At 35.8% G+C, this 26,991-nt stretch overlaps 2 protein-coding genes across 4 annotated transcripts in view; one reads left to right on the top strand and one right to left on the bottom strand.

The window, feature by feature from the left end:
* LOC113438506 (solute carrier family 71 member 2-like) overlaps positions 1-26,991 on the top strand; it is a 127,359-nt gene that overhangs the window by 11,424 nt on the left and 88,944 nt on the right. The window lies entirely within an intron of this gene.
* LOC113438507 (kelch domain-containing protein 3-like) overlaps positions 1-26,991 on the bottom strand; it is a 68,517-nt gene that overhangs the window by 4,450 nt on the left and 37,076 nt on the right. For all 3 annotated transcript variants that reach the window (XM_026703921.2, XM_087926844.1, XM_087926845.1), the window contains 9 exons: positions 25,850-25,950; positions 23,479-23,564; positions 20,240-20,321; positions 13,997-14,082; positions 12,457-12,541; positions 8,081-8,129; positions 6,173-6,263; positions 2,085-2,185; positions 809-893 (listed from right to left, as the gene is read on the bottom strand). In XM_026703921.2, the coding sequence (XP_026559706.2) occupies positions 809-893; positions 2,085-2,185; positions 6,173-6,263; positions 8,081-8,129; positions 12,457-12,541; positions 13,997-14,082; positions 20,240-20,321; positions 23,479-23,564; positions 25,850-25,950 (766 nt within the window). The remainder of the gene's footprint in view (positions 1-808; positions 894-2,084; positions 2,186-6,172; positions 6,264-8,080; positions 8,130-12,456; positions 12,542-13,996; positions 14,083-20,239; positions 20,322-23,478; positions 23,565-25,849; positions 25,951-26,991) is intronic.

Here is a 26,991-nt window from a genome sequence, read left to right as displayed (position 1 = left end):
TGCTCTCTTTCAGCCTTTAAAGTCTTCCTTCTTGTTGTTCCTCATGACCAGACATGCTTGAACTTAAAGAATTAGGAATTCAGTGACTGATAATGAGATAAAGGCAATGGGAAGAGGTATCCACAGACTCAAATTTCCCTTTCCTTCCAGGAGAGATCATGACAATCAATACCTCTTTTCTTACTACACCAGCTTTCAGTATACCTATGACAAATTTGGTTGAGTAATCATCATTCTTCCCTTTTGCCCCACAGGAATGTAACCTTCTTTCTATTTTATTCTCCCTTCCCAAGAGAGGTGGTATCTGTACGAAAGGGGAACTTATAGTGTGTAGATTTTTATGAATGCTGTATGTTATAAACTTCTTGTTCTCTGCTATAACAAAACACCTTAAACTTTTTTCCCACCCTTTTCTATGGCAAAGATGTTTTTGCATCTTTTTCCTTTTATTTACTTGATAATAATAACTGAATATTCTGCAGACTCCACAGAAGTGATCCATACTTTTCTATGAGTTCACTGCAGGTCTTATCTCTCACTGAAGTCAATGTATCAAATTCCCCATGGATTATTAATTGCCTTGGAGTTCTGTATGACTTAATTTTAACTATTAAATGTCAAGTGTTTCTTTGTTTGCCTTGAATGCTACCAACTTCAAAAATATTTAATCAATTGCATTACTTATTAAGTATAATTTTATTTTGGGTCTCCCAGAAGCTATTAGCTCGTTGAAGGTCTTGACAGAATTGGTAATGAAGGTAGGCCCAATTTGCAACACTAGTATTAACAGAAATAACCAAAACCCTACCTTCTGCTGGTTTTTCAGATTTTTGTCATACCGTTCTTTTTCATGCTGAAAAGCTTTGGTTGCCTGAGCCAGTTCAGCTTTTATCCTGAAATGATACATCCACGAAAATAAGAATTACATTTTATTTTAAGAAGCAAGCAAGCAAACACAAATAAATATATGTACAGAACAAATATATAGGAATACTATATACATCCATTCATACATATACTGTAATTGAAAGAAGTACCATAAACATGTATTATATTTCTATAGTTTTATGTTGATTAAACTCAATACATATACCTCATATTTTAATGTAATTTTATTTGGGAGAAAAAAAAATCTTCCCCAGCAAGAATGCCAGAATACTGCCTGTAGCTAACTAAGAACAGGAATTGATCAGGAATATTGTTTTTATTTATGTTTTTCACCTGTCTAATTAAAATAGAAAATAACTTCACAATATGGTCTCAATTGGGAAATATATCATGGAGAAGATGATGACAAATTTCTTCTATACTATTGTCAGGTAAAGAACATGGATCTGTCTTATAGGATACCAGAAGTTGAGAATGATTAAAAGGCAATTTTACCTAGGTCAGTGTTGCCTATTTCCAATTGGATTTGGGAGAGGGGTTGGAAATCAAGAAGGTAACCAATCCCATACAATTGAAGGCCTGTTCCTTGTTACGTGCGCACTCAATTTTTGCCACACACATAAAAAGGGAAGGGCATTTGACTGTGCAGCTAACAGAATAACAAAATAACAGAGTTGGAAGGGTACTTGGAGGCCTTCTAGTCCAATCCCTTGTTCAGACAGGAGACCCTATCCAATCTCTTCTTAAAAGCCAAGATACTTCTTTTGAATTTGGACACTGCCTCCACGCCCATGAGTTACATTTTTTTTTAAAATTGGAAATAAATAATTATATTGTATATATGGGACTTCAGTCCAAGAAAGCCTCTTCCTCTCGTGGAGAAATTTCCTCTGTTCAGCTAGGGAAGCTGATGGTTTTTCTTTTTTGTTTTGTTTCTCTTTTGTTTGTTTCTAATCCTCCATTAAAAAATTATGGTGATAACAATCATCACCATGTTATGCTTCATATTTTATTCTGACTTTGACTAAAAGTTAATTAAGATGAAGATGAAACAATTACATTTGCAGGCAGTCTGTACTATATTCTGAAACAATAACAACTAAGCTTATGATTTTTTTTGCACGGTAAACCTAACTTTATGATTTTTGAGAAAATGATTTTACTCTAAGTAAACTGTAGAATAAAAAAATACTTACATGTTAAGTTTTTGAAATTCAGAGTCCAATAATCCAAAAGCCTTTGTAATCATTTTTATTGCTTGGTTACATATAGAATGGAAATCCTGGAGCTCTTCTATCTACATGGGAAAGTATTAATTAACAGTGCTTCAACTTCCATCAAAGACAAAATGTTGGTAATAATTAATATATCCATGCCTGATAGTATTTTTTAAAAAATTGTCAATCTTTTTTTCATAGCATTTTTACTATTTGGCCTGATGACAGCATTGAAGATAGCATGATGATGATGATGATTATAATGATAACTGTTACAATTTAGTTCTGAAGATGAGTGTTTCATCGTCTTGCGCTGTGATTAACTCCAGACACGATAATTTAGCAATTGTACTGAGATAGTGTGTGCATCTTACTTTTGTATCTGATTCTCAAACAGTATGATACAGCTTGGAGTAGGAGTTGAGGAAATACTTGACATTTATTCAGTTAATCAAATTAATAATAGTCGTAATGAAATGTAATTACTCTATTCTGTTACAACATAATGCCTGCTATTTAGCAGCCATTTCTCAACATTCAGTGCTAATTAATTCATTTGCCAAGGAGTATATCATGAAGACAAATATTTAATTGCTAGTTTAATAGCTAACTACAGAGTAATTAATCTGTTAAGTAAAGATGATACCAAGTTAATCTGGGAAATCTTTATAAGCAAATGATTTAAAGAACATTTAAATGGGTCCCTCCTGCAAACATTTTATTCTGAAATGACTTGCAATATTTTCAGGCAGCTTCTGTGGGAGACCATGCATGTAGGTCAAATGCTAGATAAGCAGAAAGAAATAGATAAAATAGACCTTGCACAAGCAGTTCAAGTGCAGCTGCATTCAAAAGAATTTACAATATTTAACAATTATTTATCATTATATTTGTTTATTAACCTTCACAAAGACCATTATCTCTGTTTGGGTACATAAGCAACATTCATCCTACCGAATCAGTGCTTGGATGCATTTTATAGGATGCACATAAGAAAAATCAGCACAGTCTAATGAAAATTCCTTTATACAATCCTTGGGTTTCTTTATCTTTTTTTAAAGAAAATCTGCACATTCCTTTTCATGTAAACCAATGACTAATTATTTAGAATAAAGTAATGTTTTTGAACAAAACTAACATTTAGAGGCCATATCAACTGTAGTGATATGGGCAGGGCAGAGCAGAGCAAAGTTATAGAAAGAGAAAAAGACTGGCACGGGAGCTACCATTTCTAATGATAGGTTTCTTGGAAATTTTAATATTGCTCTGTAAGCAAAGGTAGTGAATGTAATATTCACTGTATTTAAATGGTGACCAGAAGGTGTATAATACACCAACAGGTAATGTACAAATGTAGATGTCCGCGGAGATCTTGGGCAGATAACCGTTATTTTTCAGCCTAGGAAGGTTCCAAAAACCCCTTGCCCTCAACAAAATGAGCAAATAATCAACCTTTTTGCTGCTTGCATTGATTGAGAGTTATGGAAAATATAAGGGTTACAGCTGGAAGTGTCTCTTTTCCTAGAGAAAAGAGACAAAAATGCTTTTAGGCAGAAAATTAATCATTTTCCTCCAACTTGAGGGCAGATTTAAGATTGCCATATGTCAGAGGTTTCCAAATGTGGCAATTTAAGACTTGTGGACTTCAACTGCCAAAATTCCTCAGCCAGCATTGGCAGCTAAGGAATTACAGGAGTTCAAGTACACAGATCTTAAAGTTGACAATTTTGGAGACTCCTGACATATGTCTATGCTACTTCTTTTCTTTTCCCTTCCTTTTCTATCTCATCAGGAACTGTATAGCTACTTATTTGGTATTAAATTAGAAGAAGAACAAGTGAAGGAGACAATGATAGCACGGGGCAAAAATACAATAGAATTAGAAAAATGGCAGCAACTATGGGATAGAAACTATAAATTAACAATGTCAACTGCATATAAAGAAAACTTGTACAAGATGTTTTATAGATGATGGCATTTTGCACTGGCAAGATTGGCAAGGAGATTTAAAGACAAATCAGCTCAATGTTAGAAATGCCACCAAACACCTGGGTTATATTACCACATGTGGTGGGCAGGTGTAGAAGCCAAAAAATATTGGACAAAAATATATACATGGTTGGAGAAGATGATACAATAGCACATTGATTTGAAACCCAAAATATTTTTTCTGGGGATTTTATCAGAAACTTATAGTAAAGAAAATGTATATCTGATTATTCATGTATTAACTGCAGCTAGAATTGGATTTGCACAAAACTGGAGAAGTGAAGAGATTCCTACGTATGAGAGTGTGATGAGGAAACTATTAGAACGTGCAGAAATGAATAGGTTAATACTTGCAATTAAAGAGAAGGAGCAATCCGAATATTCTATGATATGGGAACTATTCTACCAATGACTAGAGAAAAAATATTGAGAGTTAGAAATAAAAGTAGATTAGTGAAATATAGAAAATATATCAATAGAATTAAATAGGTTAAGATGAGGGTTTTTTTTGTTATTGTTACAGTATTGCTACAGTATTAGATATGTTATGTATATCAGTATTAAGAGTAGACAAATAATGAATACGGTTGTAAATTTTAATTGTTATTGCACAAGACATTTGTACCCAGATGACACATTGTTTAATGGAAGATAGATTGTTTGTATTAAAATAAAAATATTTTTAAAAAGAAATATATTGAAACTAATAACTTGCCTTTTTCCTAGTGATTCATGTTATAATTGTTACTAACCTGAGCTACTAGCACTTGTAACCACAACAAGTGCCCATCTTTCCCAAGTTTTAAGAGCAGTCAGGAAAAAAAAAAGAATTAAAGTGGGAAAAGACTAATTTGGGTCTGGATCATATGACTCATGAGTGAGGAAGACTGCAATCTTCTTCTTCTTCTTCTTCTTCTTCTTCTTCTTCTTCTTCTTCTTCTTCTTCTTCTTCTTCTTCTTCTTCTTCTTCTTCTTCTTCTTCTTCTTCTTCTTCTTCTTCTTCTTCTTCTCCTTCTTCTTCTCCTTCTCCTCCTCCTTCTCCTCCTCCTCCTCCTCCTCCTCCTCCTCCTCCTCCCATATTACCTTGCAGGGCAGAGTCTAGACAACTGAATGGAGCTAGGAGAGTGTTTACTGGCTGGATTCCTTTCCTGTCACCAACGCAGAGTTTTGTTCAGCAAATATATTCTCATTGTGCCCAGAGAGAGAAGTATCAGGCAGAGACTGCAATGATAGGATAAAATACTCACGCACACTGCCCCCTTTCCCTTTTATATGATACAGTTTCCACTCTCTCAATGCTTCATAAAATAGAAGGATGAGGCACAGATTAATCAAAATGACACTTTGACAGTATTTGTCCTTGCAGTTATTTAAGATATTCTCCTGTGTAGATAAGTCCAGGAAATTGGAAAACTAACAAACAAGAAATATAACCTTTCCCATTTTTGTCCTCAAAGCAAAAATCAAATCGTTGGAGTGGCAAAAGTACCATAAATGTCCATGGTGTCATTAACTTGTCACTTGAGTTAGATTATCTTTCTATACCCAGAATTGAGTAATTGAGTAACTATGGGAGAATTGCTGAAGTAGACGTGATGTTTTGTATGTCATGACTGTAGCTTATTGTAAAGCAAATGTTTCCAGGCAGGAAATCTTAGCTTTAATCTTAGCCTTGCTACCCAATTCTACAAAAATTCCCACCAGGCAGTGTTAGCAATATTGATCTAGGTGAATCAATAGTCCCAAACTAACATTAGACAAGAACCTATGTTCCTGTACATGTATCTGTGCAAAAGGAAAAAAAAAATCCTTAGCAAGAAGGAATTTCTTATAGCAAAATACCTTGAAAACTAATAAAAGAGAAATTCTGGATAGATAGATATATTTTGCTGGGTTTGTAGTGTTCAGATACACCAAGGCATGCACTTGGAGCATAAAACGTAACCTGCTACTTTGTAAGAGTTCGACTAACCGATGAACAACCTTGTTTTATTTTTTTGAAAAAAAAATCTTCTGTCCAGTAACTACTTTATTCTAATAAAATGTATGTGCTAGCAAAACTGAAGTAAGTCACTTACTGCAGGTGAAGGCGGTGGCGAAACTGATGCAGGCAGCAAAGAATATTCTGTCAATTCATATTTCACCTTAGGAATTTTGGTTGGTGTGAAACTGTATGTCAAACACAACATATTAAAACCAGTTTAAGTTAAACTTACATGAGTCACAGTAGTTATTCAGGAGGGAATGATTTCTCATTTTACTAAATCATACACACACACACACACACACACACACACACACACACACACACACCACTGTTGGATTTTGGAAATGTAACTGCTTGAAGGAATAATTCAATAGAACTGTCTGTATAAAGTCTCCTTTGTATTGCACTTGATGTCTGGTGATTGATATGTGTAAATAATTTTCTTGGCAACAAATTGGAAGTGCTTAAACATTGTCTTTTTCCAGATTTTTTTTTGAGGGGGCGGGAATTGTCCAATGTAGTCTGCAAATTTCCTGATAGTTTCCTATCTAAGTACTAAATAGATATAACTTGCTCAGCTTTTCAAAATAAGCAGGATTGGATGGAGACTGTTATTTAGCTGAAGAACTGAGAAGAAATTTCAGAATATACATTACACGTGAACATACTGGACTTTCAACTTTACAGTCCTGGGCTGAGTGAGAGGGACTAGGTCCAAAGTTGCTGAGTTCTGTGCTAAAGGTGGACTAGAACATGGTCTCCCTATACCTATTCCAACACTTTAACTGCCCCACCACATTGGCACTTTCATTGAGGAATAATAAAACTTTTATTTTTTTCTTCCTAACCATAGCCCTCAGCTTCTCTTCTTGAATTATGCCCCTAGTCTGAAAAGGACCAAACCAATTTTATTATTTTAACTTTCAATTTGATTAACAGTCTGGGATTAGTAAAAACTTAACAATTCAAGTCCTAACCAAGAACTTAAAAGCTGTTAAGATAACGTCTGAGTATAATGGCAGTTTCAAGTAATGTGTTTTTTTGTAAAGCCAGATGATGATGATGATGATGATGATGATGATGATGATGATGTGTGAATTCAGTGACACTGATTCTTCAACTCTTCATGGCCTACTGACCACATGGATTTCCCTAGTCTTTTACACTGCATGCCCTATTTTTATTCCTTCTGCTGCTGTTCCAACACACACAGTCTTTTGCTTGCTGACTCTACCTAATACTAGGTAGGTGGTCATCTGTGTCCATCCTTCTCCATGTATTGCCTTAAATAAACTTTCTTTCCTATTAAATCTGTATCACTGATCCATATTCAGGTGAGATTTAGGCTGCCAGGAATGCTCATACACACGAATTTGCTTTCTCCAACTATTTCATTGTTATTTTCAGGAATTTCCTCTGATTTTAGGTATGCTATTCCATCAGCAGCCATTATTATCAATAGCTTTGAAGGATGGGCTGAATAACTACAATATCACTAAACAGCTATAGGAAAATGTTTAAAGTCATAGTGGGTAAATCATTTGGATTCATTTTGAATTGAAACACCTTATTACAAAACAAGTATGAGACAGCTGTTCTGAACTAAAGTCAGCTGTGTTTGAGTTGGAAATGGTCTGCTTTGAGATCAGAAGAGGATCTTTCAAATTGGAAAGCATTTCAGCCTGAAATCTCTTAGATAATCTTGTCTGAAGCATGATAGGGAAAAAATGCAGCACCAGCTCACATATGCTGTATCCCCTTAGAAGTAACCAGCGCTAGTTCAGTGCCACTTAGTAATAGATGAATGTGCAGAAAATTACATCTAGTCCTAAAGCAGTGGGACAGAAGAAGCCTGTTAAGAATAAACTCAAACTATTTATTGTTAGCAGACTGCAGAGACTTTTTGAATATTGATGCTAAAAAAAAAGCCTTTCCTTTCCCCCCGTTTCTCTCTCAGAAATTGTAGGAAGCAAAAACAGGACGTCAGGAAAAAAAATACCTGCTGCTTATTCCTTCGATCCCCAGTTCTGAAAAAATCTCTTTCATAACTAGAATTAAAAAACAAAGGTCAGAAACATAAGTTTAGCTCATGAATATGATTTAGTTAAAACATAAATTCATAAGCGTTGGATATTTTAGGGTATATGATAAGGGTGATGGAAGGTGGATACCATACACACATAAGCTATGTTGAGTAGCTCAGATATGATTTTATTCACTTGGAAGGTGAATCTGTGTTTAAAACAATACACCTGCCCTTTCAATAGGTTCTAATTTTCACAAAATTGAAAGATAATGTTGAACATTTTCCATTGTGCCCAGTATTGTTGGGGTTTTTTTTGAAGAAGAGACTGCTTTAGAGGCACAGCTCTGTTTGCATTTGTTTCAAATGTTTCTTTGTGGCCACATTTAATTGAATAAGTCAATTCACTGAGATGCTTTGAGAAGGGTGGTATACAAACCTAAAAAAATAAAATAATATTTATACAGCATCTTAAACATTTGGTAATTCCATTCCATATGGTACTACAGAATTAAGCAAAATGGGAACCAGTCAAACATTTTGGTGGACTTATTTAGGAAAAGAAGAAAAAATCCTTTATTTTAGATAAATGTTTATGTATAAGAAGATTGATAGCCAGTGGGAGCATCTGGGGTGGGCAAGGGGAAAAAATAACCAAAATGTGCATCGCAATATCATGATGCAATTTCTGTCCCATTTAATAAGTCATGGCTCACACATATTGATAAGGAACAGAGTTGATGTTTTCACTTCACAAACGCAGGTTTTGTCATCATGATTGAAATTTCAACTGCTATGGATGCTTTTCGGCTCTTCAATACTCTTATGAAAACTTTCTCTAGGCTTTTTAAAAAAATAAAGCTAACTGCTTTATTCTTTTCTTTCTTTTCTTCTCTCTGTTTAAATCTCTGAGTTGCAAAGAAACAATAGACAAGATCAGTTAATGGTGATATCTAAACAAAGGATTCCTGAAATAGAATTTCAGTCAGAATATAGTAAACTCTCAATTAGGCTACAATTGGATAATAGCAATGCGCCCTACCACATGGCATTGTACTCAGATAAACTGAAAGTTAAAGGTTTCCCCTTTCCAATTGTGTCCAACTCTAGGGGATGGTGCTCATCTCAGTTTCTTAGCCGAGGGAGGCAGCATTGTCCAAAGACACTTTTGGGGTCAGGTAGCCAGCATGACTATATGCCAAGGTGGATTGAGCACTGTTACCTTCCCACCAAAGTATTTATCTATTTCCATTTGCATGCTTGTGAACTGCTAGATTTGCAGGAGCTGGAGCAAGAATGGGAACTCTCACCTCATCATGTGGCACTTGGGTCTTGAACACAGGCTGTCAACTTTCCAGCTGACAAGCTTAGTGTCTTAAACTGCAGAGCTACTGTGCCCCCTTAGGTTAACTTAAAAAAATAAATGTTGATGAGCATTTATATTGCTCTGGTAGAAAAATATATCATCAGCAATGTTGGAGGTCTTCTGTTATATTGTAATTTCAATTAAGATATACGCTCTTAATGTCTCTAACTCTTATTTCCAGGTTGGATGGACTGAATTTTATCTGCAATTTTTAGTAGCAGATAAGGACCTCAAGGTAACTCATGCCATCGCAAAGTTTGTTTTTGTAGCTTGTAAAATTTGTACATTGCTGATAGCAAAAGAATGCAAGCATGATTGTATATATTTTTTGTCTTGCCTGCTTTCTTTTATATATTATATTTTGTAGCTTTACTCTGTTAGTTTATTTAGTAGGTTTTATTTAGTCTGGGTCGCTGACCTGTAATAAAGGATTTGAGAAACATTAGCCATTTTGTTCTTTTCTACAGCACGAGAAGAAGAGCCATTCATCTCTGCCATTTTATAACATACTTTCTCCTCTTTTTTAAAAGTCGATCATACACTGTCCCAAAGGTGCTTTTTCAAAAGGCAGCTGGACTTTCTTTGTTTCTGCTTGGAGATTTCTCTTCTCACCCAAGAAGCTACTGTTACTACTTATTTTATATACTCTTCATTTTTGCTTTATTTCCATTTCAAAAATAACATGATTTTGTTGGCTTATAAATGGAAAGAAAGAATGAAAAAACCTCAGTATTATATGCTGCTACATTTCAGTTATGGTGTCTTCCCTCTTTTTTGCTCTTGGGTTATAAGTAATTTTGCAGGCAGTGGAACTTCGAGAGAATAGATATGTTTTCAGCTTTCACCCTATTTCTGAGTAGACATGAGTGAAAGAAAGGAGGAAGAAATAGGGCAGGTAATTAAGAAAACTTACAGAGATTCCAGACTTTATTTCTTCAGTGGAGGACTGTTTTACTTGTGTAAAATTTCTGGGAATTGAAGTTCAGAAGTCTTAATGTTTCTAACGTTGGAGATTCCTGATATAGACTGCAAGTGGGCCAGATAACAGGGCAAAATTGTTTCATAGATTGACCTCAGAACTACAAACATGGGACTTTAGAAATTCAAAATTAAGAATAATACTTGACAACATTTCACTTTCTTAGGAAAGGACTCTGCCTAAAGGGGAAAAGAAGTTCAGATATAGGTAGAGAAAAGAAGCTTATTTAAAAATTTAAACCGGATTGTGGTTGTATGTAACCAAGCACAAGCAGATGCTGCTAGGAAAAGATGCTCATCAGGCAAGTTGTTTAATGCAGTTATACAAACAGGACTCACAAGCCAGTTATAATAGAAAATGGTGAGAATTCCTTCCTAACCTCTGAAGTATAATCTCAGAATATGGGCAAAAAGCATATATTTTAACATTAAACTACTTATCTATAAGTAGGACAGGTTCTTAGAAGTGAAAAAGTTGAACTGAAAGTATTCTGTATCTTCTGCATTATTCTATTCACTACTCTATAGAAGTGTCTTCTTTTAGAAAGTACATTTTGAGCAAAACTTGCATTTATGCATCAAGGAAGAGCTCAAATAAGTGTAACTTATTTGCATATTTATATATAATGATAACATCACATTTTTTCCTAATTTAGTATTTAATATCTTCCAATATTCTTAGTACAATAAAATGGGTAACTTTTTGAGCTTCTATTTTATAAAATCCCATTGACTAAAATGATCATAGACTATATAATAGATTTTAAAATTCATCTCTATTTATTATTAATCATTTCTATAGCACTTTTCCTTTTCAAAGTGCATTTCTAAAATTACTGTATTCCTTATACTTCAGCAAAAAATCTTTTAGGTCCCTTTTCTGTAATAATTTATTATTCTTCATTTACAGAGAAGCAAAGACTTGTCCAATGAATAGACAATTGTGTCCCTCTATCACTCTGATACTAAATATATTAGAGACAATGCTTTTAGTACAGGAACAAATTACTATGTGAGAAATATCTATGAAGCTAAAGCTAAAGAAGTTTCTTGGATGAGAAGTGAAACATCTTCAAAGAAAAACCAGAAAGTCCAGTTGCCTCTTGAAAAAGCATATTTGGGACTACTATGTGAGAACTAAAATGGTCCCATAACATAGCTGGCTATCAAAAGATACATGAGATTCAAAACAGATGAAAATCAAGGCTCAGGCTATATTATTTTTGAACTGAGGGTCTTGAGAAGAGATTTGGCTGAGTGATATTTACAGAGTTCAATCAAAGATTTGTAAGATCGTGCATATAAGAAAAGTAATAGAATATGTTTATGCTACGTAATAGTAACATATTGAAATCAATCCTTATATGTAACTGTATGGATTAAAAAAAGGCAAGTCACAATATTCAAATTATATCAAATGTGGGACTGAAAGTATTTTTTTAAAAAGTATCTTTGCAAATCAAAGAATTTGCAAGGATCTTGAAATTTAATTTTCATAGTTTAAAGATAATGAGACATATTTGAATGGCACTAAAACATAAATTAAAATTCTTGTCTCATGTAAAATTTACTTCTACAACAATTCTTAATTATGGATGGCAGTAATATATACATTTAAAAATATGAGCAGAAAATGAGGTTAATTTCTTAGATCGATTTATAAATAATTGTACAGATAAGATGTCTGATAGATTTTAAAAAGAACGTGACAATGGCAGCCTTGGAAACACCTATTGTTTTGAGTATCTTATATGACAATTTTAGAGGCTAAATCAATAAGTTGTGTTTAATAGTAACTGAAGTAAAATACAAAGATAAATACAGATAATTTACAGAAATCTGGAATAAGTATAATTTGACCTCTAAATCAGGGGTCTCAAAACTTTGCATCTGCTGGCTGAGGAATTCTGGGAGCTGAAGTCCACCAGTCTTAAAGTTGCCAAGTTTGGAGATCCCTGTTCTAAACAATAGTAAATGCAATTAATTAGTATCGTTTAAATAAACTTACAAAGTTGTCTCTCTGAAGGATTTATCAGTTTCATTCCCATGAGGTCATTGAATTCTTTCCCATTAATTCCACCGAAAATATAGAGCTACCAATGCAAACATGTAAGAATCCTAATTAAATCGTTCATTTAAAATGTATTAAAAAGCAATGAATAGAAATCACATATAGGGAAATATTTGTATCATAGCCTTTTCTTTTTAAAAGATTTTGGACACTCCTTTCCTAATATACATTTCTTAGAGATTGTATATCTGTGGAACAAACTGTGCAGTTTCTGCTTTTTAAACTCAGAAATGGAAAGGAGGAAGGGAGGGAGGGAAGATCCATGGCCTGAAATGAAAGTAGGCAGGCCAATTTTGCAGTCATTGGTCAAATATTTTTCTTTGGGTTTTCCACTCAAGATAGCCCCCTAATAGACGTTCAGACGTTGGTGGAGATGACAGCATCATTCTGGAGAATTCTGAGAGCAGATCATGTTCCAGTTTTATTGGCTCCAAAGCAAAATCTGTCCTATTTATTTTCATTTTCAACACATTTTAATAAACATGACATGGCTTTATTTAAAACTTCCTTTCTTATGCTATGACACAAGGAAGCTGAGAAGTTTATTCAAGGAGCCTCTGTGAAAAATATTTTAATTCTAATTGCTAAATTGACTTCATGCTAGAAAATCTGAAGAGACCTGATCTGTACTGGTTTATATATTTTAAAATTTCCAGACTGCCCTTCAGTTTGGCTTACAAAAGTTCGAAATCCAATCTCAAAATCTAAAAATACATTTGTACAGTCACAATTTTTCTAATTGGTAAACATTAAACAACAGCAAGAATAAAAATAAGTTAAAAGTGTTTATTGCACAGATGAAAACTGCCCAGCTATTAAGATATTTAGAAGAGTAAGTCTTTGTTAGGTGATCTTACGGGGGGAGGATCTTCGGGAATGGACAAAGGTCACTCCTGAGCAGTTATAGAAGGACATGGGAGATGTTCTTTGGGTTCATGTTGAAAATGTCCTAATCACCTCTACCATCTTCATAAATTTAGTATGTTTGTTGGGTATATTAGCATATTTAATAGTATATTTGTTGTGACCTATTGGCTTAGGAGTCCTGGTCATGCAGTGGTTAGAATGCAGGATTGCAGGCTAGCTCTGCCTACAGCCTGGAGTTCGATCCTAATGGGGCTCAAGGTTGATTCAGCCTTCCATCTTTCCAAAGTTGGTAAAATAAGGACCCAGATACTTGGGGGAAATATGCTGACATTTTAAACCACCCAGAGAGTATGGTAAAACATGATGGAGCAGTATGTAAGTTTAAGTGCTTTTGCTGTTATGCTTACTACTCTTTAAAAATAAGGACACACAATAGCTTTCCCAGCCCATTTTTTTTCTAAAAGCCATGTTGTTTAAGAATGCTAAGAGTTTTAAATTTAACAATGTATGGGAAGCACAAATCAAAGTAGACTTTTGGAGATACTGGACTGAGACAAGTTCAAACAGAACAAGGATGGCAGCTTCTCACTTTAAAATTATTTTCACTTACTTGATTATGGAGAATAAATGCAACATGATTCCATCTGCAGGCTGGAGGGATTCCTATGAAAAGTGGCTTCTTCCACTTCATCCGAGCTATATAACATATCAAAAATATTTTAAATATTAATAGTAGCAATGCAACTTCATTGGGAAAGTACAAAAAAAAATTCTGCAGCAGATTACATAGTTACGGTCAATATTCTAAATGTGAAAAATGACTGAATATGCAAGGCTTTTTATATAATAGCAAGATATATTACAAAAAGAATTCTCATTTCAAAAGCTCTGAAACAGCTATATAAAAAAAGACTAATCTAATTATTCCACTGACTAGCAAGAACGAAGGCAAATAAAAAACACACCCTTTTAAAGAGATTGTTTTCTATGTTTTATACAAGCTTCTTAATTAATTCAAAATTACTAAAAGCAATCCACTATCTCAAATCAAAGATATACTGCAAAATAATCTGAAAGATTATTGCGAAACAAGGAGGAAAAGAAAAGGGAGTGAAGAACAGACAATGCAAGCAAATGATCCCAATTCTCTCACAGTAAATCAGTACAGTGAATCTGAAATCCATGCATGTTACCTTTCAGTTGTCATTTCCTTCAAAATGCTATGTCTCAGTTTATGAACAGGAATTGTTAAGCGGCATCTAATTAATGATGGTGTAGTCTACTTAAAATTGTCTTCCTGATGTATTTAATCCAAACGTAATTGAGCTTGAAGATGGGTTGCCACTTAGTTGCCAGGTATGTAGGTATCACAGTGTGAGGCAGGGATCTTTAAACTTGGCAACTTTAAGATTTGTGGACTTCAATTCCCAGAATTCCCTAGCCAGCCATAGTTGGACATCCCTGGTGTAGGGTTATTCCATGGATTCATGGTTCCCAATGCCTATACATGAACTTTTCCCTCCCTTTATTTTGTGAACCTCATCTATATTAAGAATGACCAAAATTCACACTAAATTGGAGGCAAATCTCTACTGATATTTTGTTTTCATTTTACGTTATTGTGCTGCTTTCATTGTTTCCTTTTTAAAGAAACAATGTTATTAGAAGTTTTGTGAACAAAACAATAAAAGATAGCACAAACTAAAAGGAAAAAGAGCAGAAATGCCAGAAAGCAAAAAGAAAAATATATATAACCCTCCTTTTCCTCCACAAGAGAGTGACTTCTAACTCCTTTCATGATAAGTATAAAAAATGGCACCATCTCTTCACCTTTTCCTCACTAACAAATATATCTCTTCCTCCTACAAACCATCACTTAGCAATATAAATCAAATAAGTAATGTCCTTACAGAGGTGGTATTCAGCAGGTTCTGACCAGTTCTGGAGAACCAGTAGCGGAAATTTTGAGTATTTCGGAGAACTGGCAAATCCCACCTCTGACTGGAGATTTTACAGTATCCTTCCCCTGCCATGTCCACCAAGCCACGCCCACAGAACTGGTAGTAAAAAAATTTGAATCCCACCACTGCCTCCTTGGTCTAGTTATCAGCAAATACTCTAGAATTTTAACATTAGTTAACATGTATATAACTCAACAATACACATTTCAATTCTTATCTCTGAAAAATTCTTGTTTAAAAGGCATAAAATGATTCCAACCAAATTTTAACTTGACCAAAAGACCATTTCCCCTTTACAAGGGCAATCTCCTATACATATTTTCTCCATTCCAAATATTTAACCCCCTCACCAATGCATTCCATATAGCGACTCATCTTATTAAAATATCCATTCCATACCTCCACTTTAATCTATAAACACATTAACATTTTACAAATTTAAAGTAATCCCAGTCTCCTAATATAAACAAGAGACTGACATTTAATATAAGAAAGAAAAACACTTTGTCCTTTAAAAAGACAAGTACCCGAACTTTCTTACTCTGAAGAATAATAAGCAATTAAATGCAAAGCCAGTTTAACTACTCAATAAATCCAAAAAGAGACATCCAGAATAACAACATATCACATTTTATCCCTGATCAAACAAACTGACTTTGCAGTTCTTTCTTCTCCTATACAGAACAATCTTTCTCTGTAATCCCTTGAAATCATTGTTGATCCTTGTTACAAATTTCTTTACCTCTTTAAACAAAATGTTCTTTTATGAATCCAACAAAAATAAATATAATTTCTTTTATGCAATTTTGATTTTGATTTCATTTTTAATTTGTAAAGCCACACCCAGTTATATCTGGTGACAAATTCACATTTTTGCTGCATATCTTGTTCTGGGAACAGACTGTTCTCAAAAAGACACCACATACCTGACATTAATTGAATCAAAGTTGTAATACAGGCCTTGGTACAGTTTCTCAAAGGTATCCCTGAATGCCATTTTAAGTTCCTTGTCTTGTAATGTCTACAATGTCAAAAAAAATGTTTCTTTCTCACAGCATACCTTCATTTCTATAAAACTAGATTCAGAGTCTTAATATTAAGACTCCTTTTGAAGTTTTCTGAGCTTCTAAAACTTTTTGTAGCCAATAACTTGTCTTGCTTTCTGCTGTTTAACTAAAATTCTTAACATAACTAAAATATGGATTATAAAAATAAATCTTCACAATGTTATACTGAGGATTGAAGGCACTTGTATAATATTTCAGCCTTGTGACTTTGTACTTCTCCGCATCAGTGAATAGGCCATTTCCCAAAACAGCAATAAAGTACACAAACTTTAAAAGCTTCAGTTTGTGACTGGAGGAATTATGGCAAATCCACCCACCCCAAGATCAGTTTCTTCATTAGGAAAAGGAACAGCCGCAAGCAGGGGTGGAATTCTACCAGTTCAGACCTATTCTATAGAGCTGGTTGTTATGATTCTGCGCAGTTCGGAGAACTGGCAAATTGCGCCACTGGCTGGCCCCTCCCCGCCCTGCCCAGTCACTCCTTATCTCGCATGTGCGCCATTCAACTTGCCTCCATTGTGCCTTCCTCTAATTTTTGGTATGTTGCTATTTTGCCTCCCCCCACCCAGCTGTTCTGACTATCAGCTATGCTGTGTGATTTAGATTAGCTAGAAAGCAGGAAATCTGATGATTTCTTGCTTTCTAGCTAAGCTAAATTGCTGTTGTACTGCTTTGCCTTTGCCCAGGAGGCTTCCCTGAGGCCCAGTCAGAGGTGGTATTCAGGGGGTTGGAGGGGGGAGAAGTGGCCTGAGAGCAGAGCTGAACCTTCCTTAGGATTGAAGCTTCTATTTTTTGGTGCAGACTCAGGCAGCAAATTGCTGAAAGGTAGATCTGTGAGTGAATCTGTAATTCTGCGAGCAACTCAATCTGCCTGCCTGCTTTGCCTGATTTTGGATAAAAGTTGCTCTTTTTTAAATAAAAAATTCAATATTTACATACATGGTGTGTTGTGAGTTAATTTTGTGCAGAAAGGTAGATCTGTGAATGAATCTATGATTCTGTGAGCAACTCAATCTGCCTGCCTGCTTTGCCTGATTTTTGGTAAAATTTGTTCTTTTTTTAAATAAAAAATTCAGTATTTACATAAATATTTACAATATTTACATGCAAACCATGCCCAGCCATTCATGTGTCCATCAAGCCATGCCCAGTCGGCAAGCTATGTCCACCCAGTCACATGACCACCAAGCCACACCCACAAATTAGGCCACACCCATAGAACCAGTTGTTAAGAAATTTGAATCCCACCCCTGGCCATAAGGAGAAACAGTTTGGGTAATCTTGCATTACTCTCATTTATCCAGAGAGGATAGTAGGGGTTGATATACTCATCCAGTCCCTTATTAATGTGGCAAACATCAGCTCCACTTTGCTGCAGAGTTATCTTCAATATACTGTCTTTACCTAGAAGTCCCCACTTACAATTGTTTTTTCATAAATCAGTGGAACGACTTGCCTGCTGAAGTTATGGGTGCTCCAACACTGGGGATTTTTAAGAAGAGATTGGACAACCATTTATCTTAATTGGTATAGAGTTTCCTGCATGAGCACAGGGTTGGACTAGAAAACCTCCAAGGTTCCTTCCAACTCTGTTATTCTGTTATTCTATAATTATAAATTAGCTGACCAGCTGGGTGAAAATGCTTCCCATCACACTTCTATAACTCCTGAAAATTTATTACTGATTTTAAATTTTGCAGTAATTTTCATAATTTCCAGTTTATTTAAAGTTGGAAAGTTATTCTCCAGTACATTTCAAAAGTGATAGGGAATGTTCCAATATTCTTGCTGTCTTTATTATGTCTTTACTATAGGTGATTGATTTAAAACTATATATATATATATATATATATATATATATATATATATATATATATATATATATATATATATATATATATATATATATATATTATTCTGAGGTTCTCATGGGTATTTGTATGTGATCTTTGGTTATTCGGGTCTTCTCCCACGTAAGATTGGAAGTATCTGAGGCAACGTTTCGATGAAGTCTCATTCATCACCTTCAGGCTAAGAAGACCAGAATAACCAAAGATCCATATGTGTGTGTGTGTGTGTGTGTGTGTGTGTGTGTGTATATATATATATATATATATATATATATGTAGATCTTTGGTTGTTCGGGTTTTCTCCGCGTAAGATTCGAGTATCTAGGCAGCGTTTCGATGAAGTCTCATTCATCATCTTCAGGCTTCTGTCTCCAGCTCTGTGCTTCTCAGAGTAATGGAGATTGCAGCTGCAAAAGGAGGAAGCAGCTGCAATCTCCATTACTCTGAGAAGCACAGAGCTGGAGACAGAAGCCTGAAGATGATGAATGAGACTTCATCAAACGTTGCCTAGATACTCGAATCTTACTGTGAGAAAACCGAACAACAAGATCTACATATAAATACCAGCGAGAACCTCAGAAAACAAATATATATATATATATATATATATATTTTTTCTTAAGTTTTTGCAGGTACTTACATGTATGGCATTCAGCTTTGTTCGGGTATTTTCCCACGTCATTGTAGTTGTGCTTTTAAAGTTGTAGCAATGTTTCGGCAGAATCTCATCTGCACCACCTGCCCCACCACATACATCGGACAAACTAACAGAAGAATAAGTGCACACATTGAAGAACACAAGAACTCAATCAAAAAAGAACCGACCTCTTCCCTGGTCCAACACCTCAAAGCCACAGGACGTGAGATTGACTTTAAAAATACCAGAACTATCACCAAAACTGAACACTTCAACAACAGAATAATCAGAGAAGCCATAGAGATAGAAAAACACCCACACAGCATGAATAAACGAGATGATACTTCCCGCCTACCAGCCATTTGGAAACCCACCCTCATGAACAAATGAGTACCTAACATGAAGAATGACACCAGACCCACACGCACGAGGGCCATACAAGATGCTACCACCACATTTCCACGTAGAAAGCAGACTCACACCCACACAGAAGATGAGACACGACCACGGACCAGAAGCCGTATCGCAGCTGCATCACTACCCACTTCAAACCCCTCCGACCCATACATGAAGCGAACGAAATGCCCACCATGAAGATGCGGCATGACCACGAACGTGAAGCCAAACAGCAGGATCACAGGTCAAACCCCCCAGTAACTAAGACTATCCTGAGCACAATCAAGCCCCAAGCTGAACAGAACACACCCACAGCCAATCAGAATACAGCCAAACCCCCAACCAATGAGAACACCCCCACCCAATCAGAACACAGCCAAGCCCCCACCCAATCAAGTCACACCCCACTAACAGTTAAAAGGAAGAAGCAGCTGCAAGCTCACATTACTCCAAGAAGCACAAAGCCGAAGACACAAGCCTGAAGATGATAAATGAGACTTCATCGAAACATCGCTTAGATACTTCCAATTTTACACAGGAGAAAACCCAAATAACCAAAGATACACACACACACACACACACACACACACACACACACACTTTTGCTGAAGAATGAAGAATGAACGGTTGCTAACTTTTTTTAACATGAAACATTAAAAACAAAATAATATTCCCCTGAGTTTAAGGGGACAATATCAGCTTTATTTTGCAGACTGTTTTTGAGGAGGAGGCAGTTTTGACTTTGTTTACGACATTAAAAAAGCGTGAATGAAATATAGAACATCCAGAGAGAAAATTTTAGTACAAAGGATAACCATTCAGAACTGATGAGCAGAAATTTATATTTATATTAAAGCTTAGATGATTTTTATTCAAAATATATAAATAACAACTTCCCCAAAGTTCAAACAGAATATTCATTCATTCCTCTCCCCTACTCACCTAAACTTAATTTCATAATATCATTCTTTGAAATGATTTTACCATCTTTGAACTCAAAAGTTCCTCCAAACAGATAAATGTCCTAAAATGGAAGAACGAGGGCAGATATTAGATAATTTATTTTTCACTCAACATTTTGTTCTTTATTGATATCCTTCTTGAGCAAATCTATCACAATAATGATTTTTTAAAAGATTTGTCCATTAATTGATCATCAATAGCACATTGTAATGTGGCAAACATCTCTAAAAATAAAACTCTTTTCAATCTTGAAAATGTTCAGAAGAAATCCCAGTATTATAGGGTAATTATTTGTCCACTTTGCTTTGCAAAGGAGTCATCTGCTAATATGTGTTCCTATGCTAATATAAAAGAGTGATTTTCCTAAATTACATACATATTGCTCAAGGGATACCAAGATTGCTTCCAGTTGTTGATTGTCTGGGAGTCTTCTGTAAGCCTTTGTCTTGCCCTGCACACCTTACTGAAGCTCTGGGGATCACGTGGACTATTATTTGCTGGTTGCCTTGGAAATGGCCAATGTCTACTAATTAGCAATCTGTTTAAAACAAGCTGGATTGGAATGCAGCCAATTCCCTTTCCTATCTCTTCACCTCACATTTCAAAGGACTCCAAATGATAGGTGTGATCCGCTAAACCACAGAGGCTTCATTTAACTCTCAATAACAGGATTGAATAACACATTGTTCAACTCTAAGCAAACTCTCCATGCATCTGATAGAATGGGAGGTGGAAGGAATGGATAAGAAGCAATTGAATTCTGTTATTGAAGTCTTCCCATCATTTCCTAACTGTCATTTCAAGCTAATCTAGGAGGATGACCAAGCCATAAGGGCAGAATCTAGATCCCTGCCATCTTCTTGACCCAAATATTCAGAAGGGAATATTCAGCCAGATACCAGGTGATTTATACACTTTCTACTTCTGCCTGTTGAATAGAAGTTCCCCACCTTGTGGAGCAAGCAAGATCTTGCAGTGTTTCTTTTGATATCCTCTCATTTTTTGAGAATGCTACAAAAAAGCGCTCAGTGGAGAATTTCTGAAATGGATCTGTCAGTGAGATGTTGATGGAAAACATCACTGACACAGTGGATGTCAGTGGTGGGTGATGAATAAAAATTTCAAAACAAAAAGATTTCATCCTTTTCTCTCAGTATTTCTGTCAACCCCTTCAAAGCAGGCAAATTTGGCAAATAAGAACAACTTGGATATCTGGAAAAGATGATGTTGCTAACAGTGTATTGTATTAATACTCTATAATAGCAATTGTCATTCTGTCACAATTTTCTCCTCCAACATGTTCTCAGGGTTTGATAGACATTCCATCACAATTTTCCTGAAGATTCTCTTGATAGTGGAAGCATTCAAGTTCTTGAATAGCGTGATGCACATAGTATTTTATACAGCTGCAAAGGCAAAATAGATACCCGCTTCAAAAAAATCATAATATGAACTGCGAGAGCTAAGTCTCTTTGCTCTCTAACATAATTTCCACTAACTTCTTCCTACCCTATAAAAATATTGAATGGATTCTTTGCAGAACTTGTCCAAAAAACTTAATTATGCAATTCAATGCAGGGTTGTTGTTGTTTTGGTTTGCTGTCCCTGTTCCCATGTCCGCCTCACATGGCTTACAATAGCAGTTGATCTCCAATTGTTTAGCAATAAAATCCTCAAAAAATCATTAATAAATTAAACTGCAATGTGTATTTTCTCTTTGGACTAAGCCTAAGTAAAATGTAACATTTTGGCAATCTCATTTTACATATTTTTTTTTCAAGAATGTTTTAAGAATCTCATGTTACATATGAATATGCTTTTCTGCAGAAATGTGTGAATTCTACTGAATTATCAAAAAAAAAAAAAAAACCTAAAGTTCAAGATCCACAATTTTCATCAAGATTTTGGGGTAGGTAGATCTCTGGGTCTCACAGAAGTTGATTCAACAATCCTTTTAAGGGCAATTGCGTACTCTTAAGTTGCTTCTCTCTCATGCTCATGTTGATTGCTTCTTAAGCCAGCTTCAGAAAGTCCACTCTGTGTTGGGTTGGGTTGGCATTTAGGCTGGCATTTGTGCTCAATTTGAACATGCCACCACAGAACTTGATTGGTTGTTCTCCAGATTCTTGCCTTTCCCGTCCTTGCAAGGAAGGCAAGCTTCACTGGATGGCTCCTGGGTTGACTGTCTACTGCCTGCATTTTCCTTTTGAGAATTGTTCCCTAGTCCCCATAACTTTCCTCTGCTTTCCCAGATATTTGCAGTCAGGGATGCCTTCACCTTTCCTTACCACATTATTTCCTTTGACTCTAACCCAGATACTTTGTTCCTTTTATGATTCCATCTGTTGGGAAGCACCCAGCCTGGCAGGGAGGAGGATCAAGCATGTAGTTAGCCTAAAGTCATTGTGCAACTGCAAAAGAGATAGGACTGTCTTTTTCTTCCCCCTCAAGTTCCTTGGAGTCTTATTTAAATATTGTCAAGAATGGGGAGATTCTTATATTATAGGCTGAAAACAATAAAGTAGTTAATTTGAATGCTGCATGTGCGCGTCTGATTGTTTGTGACTGACACCATCCTGGTTCTAATACTACAATAATTACAGCAATAGGAAACTTTGTTGTTCTTTTGCCCCTATGTTCCACAGACTTCTGTAGGTCTATGGAAAAGTTGTGCAAGGAAGACTCAGATCGACAAAAACAAGTAGCACTGTTCTTTCCTTGCAACCTAAAAATGAGGGAAGGAGAAAAGGAAGGAGGGAGGGAGGGAGGCTTCTCTGGGCAAAGGGTAGGAAAAAAGGGGAGACATATTTCACCTAGCCCAGGACAGAAGGATTGCACATGGTAGTGACCAGCATCGGGGGGTGGAGGGAGCATGGCAGGCACTAGAGCTAGTCAGTGGCTGCTATAAGAATAGACCAAAATACTGGAGACCATCCATTGTGAAGCGTTGAAGATGGCTCAGGTTGGAGAACAGCAGTTCTGAATCATAGCTGGAAAATGTGGCTGTGGGGTACATCTGCAAGGACAGGGAGTGAAAGTAGGAGGATGCCACCCATTCCTACAGTCAGGAAGTGTTGAATGGGCTTTACTGACAATGTGCTAAGCAGAGAGTGCATATCTGCCCTAAATCTTTGCAGTCAAGGTTTTCTGTTCTCAAATACAATGGAAGTAAAAGCATCTTAATTTGTAAGAGGACAGCAAAATGTTCAGTTGTTTACCTTATCACTATGTGCTGTGAATGTATGATGTGATCTTCCAAAAGGCTTTTCTCCCTTTACTTCACACTTTTGCCACGTTAAAGATACTTGGGGAGAGGATAGAAAATAACACAAAAACATTTTTCATTTGCTTTTGTTCTGTAGTATCTGGAAATAGCACTATTCCAATCATTTGACATATACATCCATTTTATTTACTTATAAAAATGTATTATTTCACCCTGCTGCCCAAAGACTGGATTCTTTGACATGATTCCAGTTTTTGTTCTCCTCCTCACAATACTTACGAGCACTATCTTTAACTTTACACCTACATCACTTGCAGTAGTAGACTAAGGGTGATGATTTGTGGAAAATTGAAAGAGAAACAACCAGCAACCCCATCAGTACAGACATTATTAATGGCACCTATTTGCATATTTAGACAAATTTAGACAAGAGTGGTAATATGTCTCATAAATGTACTGCAATATTTAAAAACTCACGCATTGCCAAATCAGAGTTTCAAAACGCTGGTGAACATTTCACATTCCTCATAGGGTTAAGTTCTACGGAAGCATATTCTTAAATCCTAGCTATATGGCCAATGAAGCAGTTTAGCCAGAGAACATACCCCACACAACATAGCAACATGCAGTCAGTCATAGTTTGCCAGTTTTTTTATCAGAATCTCAGCAACTAATGGCATTATAGTTCTTGGTGGGATAAGTTAAAAAGTCAAGATGGCAGTTATGTCATTGCAATTAAATTCCCATTCTTTTTATAAATGTGACAACATTGCATGCACATAAGAAGATGTAGGACTTTGTTTGCTATCTTCCCTTTTTTGTTATCCTTGCAGGCTCCACACCTATTAGCCTTTGTTGAATGAAGACAAATATATGTGTCCCAGGATAATGTTGATCAATCTGGGTCGGTCACCAGGACCAAAGTTTTAGTCATTCGAGTTTTAAGACTTAAGACCGTCTTCAAGGAACTTCTCTCTACATTTTGGTAGACAGTCTGAAGGCCAAAAGACTAAACCTCTGGTCCTGGTGACTGACCCAAATTGTATCCTATAGTAAGCTTTATGTTAGATAGGGCTCTTATTTTGGGAAACATTAAAAAAATCAACCCTGATCTAAATAGGCTCATAGGCCCCAGATGTGTGGCAAGCTTTCCCCCTTTGTTTTACAACAAGAAGCATCCACATGGAATGGAAAACAAACAGGGAGCAATTAAGCTAAGCTAGGGGTATGCAGGATCAAGGTGTCCCCAGACACTGCTTCTGGTGTCTACTCTCTTCTAACCTATGTGACTTTAACAAAATATTCCTTTAATAACAACATTAAATTGGAAGTTAAGACTGCTGTAAAGAAAATAATCTGCCTCTAGCATTATGTTGACTGCAGGAATACTTTTGGATCCTCAAAGGACTCCTATCAAATTGTAGAGAACTTCATTTTTTGACCATGCCTAACCTGACAGCCATTTTGTAAACATACCTAGCACATGCTCTCAAAATCCCAGATATGTCTCAGCCATCCAAAAATGCCTACTCTGCACTATGCCATGATTGTATAGTGAGTTGAATTTAAATTCCACTGAAATCAGTGAAAATTACATTACATGGATATATTTTTTAAAATATTCCCTTGTGTATCCTCCTTTGATATTGCCATACTCCATTTGCCAAAGAATTCAGAATAATGTCTTTTCTTGAGTACCATATTTATCTGAAAAGAAGGATGATCCATCCTCACCCACTAGGGAAGATTGGTTGCTAAGAAATCAGGTCTTTGTCAGCTAAATGAATTGTCTGGTTGCCAAATTATTTATTTATAAGGCATCCCACATTAAAATGAGTGTAAAAGGCATTCCATCTGTAGTAAATTTCGATGAGTTCAGTGGCTTTCTCTCCCACATTAACATATGTAGGGTAATTCTGTGCTAGGGGATAGATCTATTTAGCTCAATTTACTCCATGCACATTTTGTAAAGACAGGAGAATAAATCACTGGACACTGAGCCGTTTTTCCCTTCTTTTTATAACAAAGGGACAGATCTTTCTTTCTAGAAGGAAATGTATGCAGTCTTTAATACTATATTCTCAGTAATGAAATATTACTTTGCCCCAATTACAGATAATTATTTGGAATGGGAAGCCCTTATCTTCCTTTTTGGCAAATATAGTAGGTAACTATCTGAACTCTTTTGTAGCAGAATTTTTTGGGCCCTGAAACTGCTTGAAACATATCCCTAAATGGTCACATTTATTTTCATCTCTTCACATTGACACATTTATTTTCATCTCTTCATTGAATCATTACTTTGCTAACTTACAACAGCAGTTCATAAATCGAACAAAATGATCATATATAATGAAAAGCACCTGTGTCCAGTGCATACACATCAGTATAATATTCATCTTCATTGGAACGACCGCCAAACATATAGATGATTTCTCCAATGGCAGCAAAAGCGTGGCCTGTCCTAAAAAGTTCAAATCCATTTGAATTAAATGCTGTGTTTCCAATTGAGAAAGAAGTGTCTCAAAGTAAAAGAATGTCAAAGAGAATGTGCTTTAAATGCTAAAAATAATGGTTGGGCTCACTTCAGTCACATAATTCCTACTTTATGGTTTTTAAAAAGGAGATTTCTGAAGCGATTAGTCTGAAACTATTATTGTTGGCCATAAAGGATGTTTTCTTCAAATCAAGTTTACTCTGGTCACTTCACAGATAAACCTATATAGATTTCTGGTCTTTTTCTTAGATGTTTGTCAACCTTCAAGCCTAGCTTATTGTTCTAGTATTTCTTGATGGATTCTCATCCAAGTTTTATCTTGTAGGCAATTGTGGGAGAAGATTTCTGAACTTTTGGAATATGCTGAATCTATGTACCAGCCTATCAGTTCAGTTCAAATCTTTATTGTCAATGCACAACATGTGTACAATGAATTTGAATGAGCCTCCTCATCTGAACATTCCTCAGATGTGTGAATTTAAACTCCCAGAATGCTCAGAAAGTCTGCTTGTGCACGCTGCTGTAAATTTGGGAGATAGATGTCCACACATCTGGAATGGGGTCTAGGACACCTTTCCATGACCAACCTGCTATGGACAACTGGCTGCAGTCAACTCGACTCAGCCAACTTGCCATAGGACAACTCCTCACGGCCAACTCACCACAGGCGTACTCTCTGTGGGACTGGTCTAATAGATTCATTAAAGAAAGGATGCCAAAGAAGGGACAAAATAAAATGTGAATGACAAAAAATAAAATAATTTTGTAATTATTTTAAACAAATTGAATTGTTGAATTGTCCCATGGTGAGTTGGCTGTGGCAAGTTGGCCACAGCGGATTAGCCATGGTGAGTTGACCATGGTAAGCTGGCTGTGACGAGTTGGTTGAGGCAAGTTTTCCCATTCTGTCTGGAATGGGATCACATTGAAAAAGTTGCAATTAACTTGTACATCTGCAAATCTAGACCTATGTGAGACAAATGAAATTAACTTCAATATTGCAAATAA

Source organism: Pseudonaja textilis, chromosome 2 (genome assembly GCF_049901715.1).
Source record: "Pseudonaja textilis isolate UNSWEBS1 chromosome 2, rPseTex1.2, whole genome shotgun sequence".
Lineage (NCBI taxonomy): Eukaryota > Metazoa > Chordata > Lepidosauria > Squamata > Elapidae > Pseudonaja > Pseudonaja textilis.
This window is presented reverse-complemented; position numbering and strand designations above follow the sequence as displayed.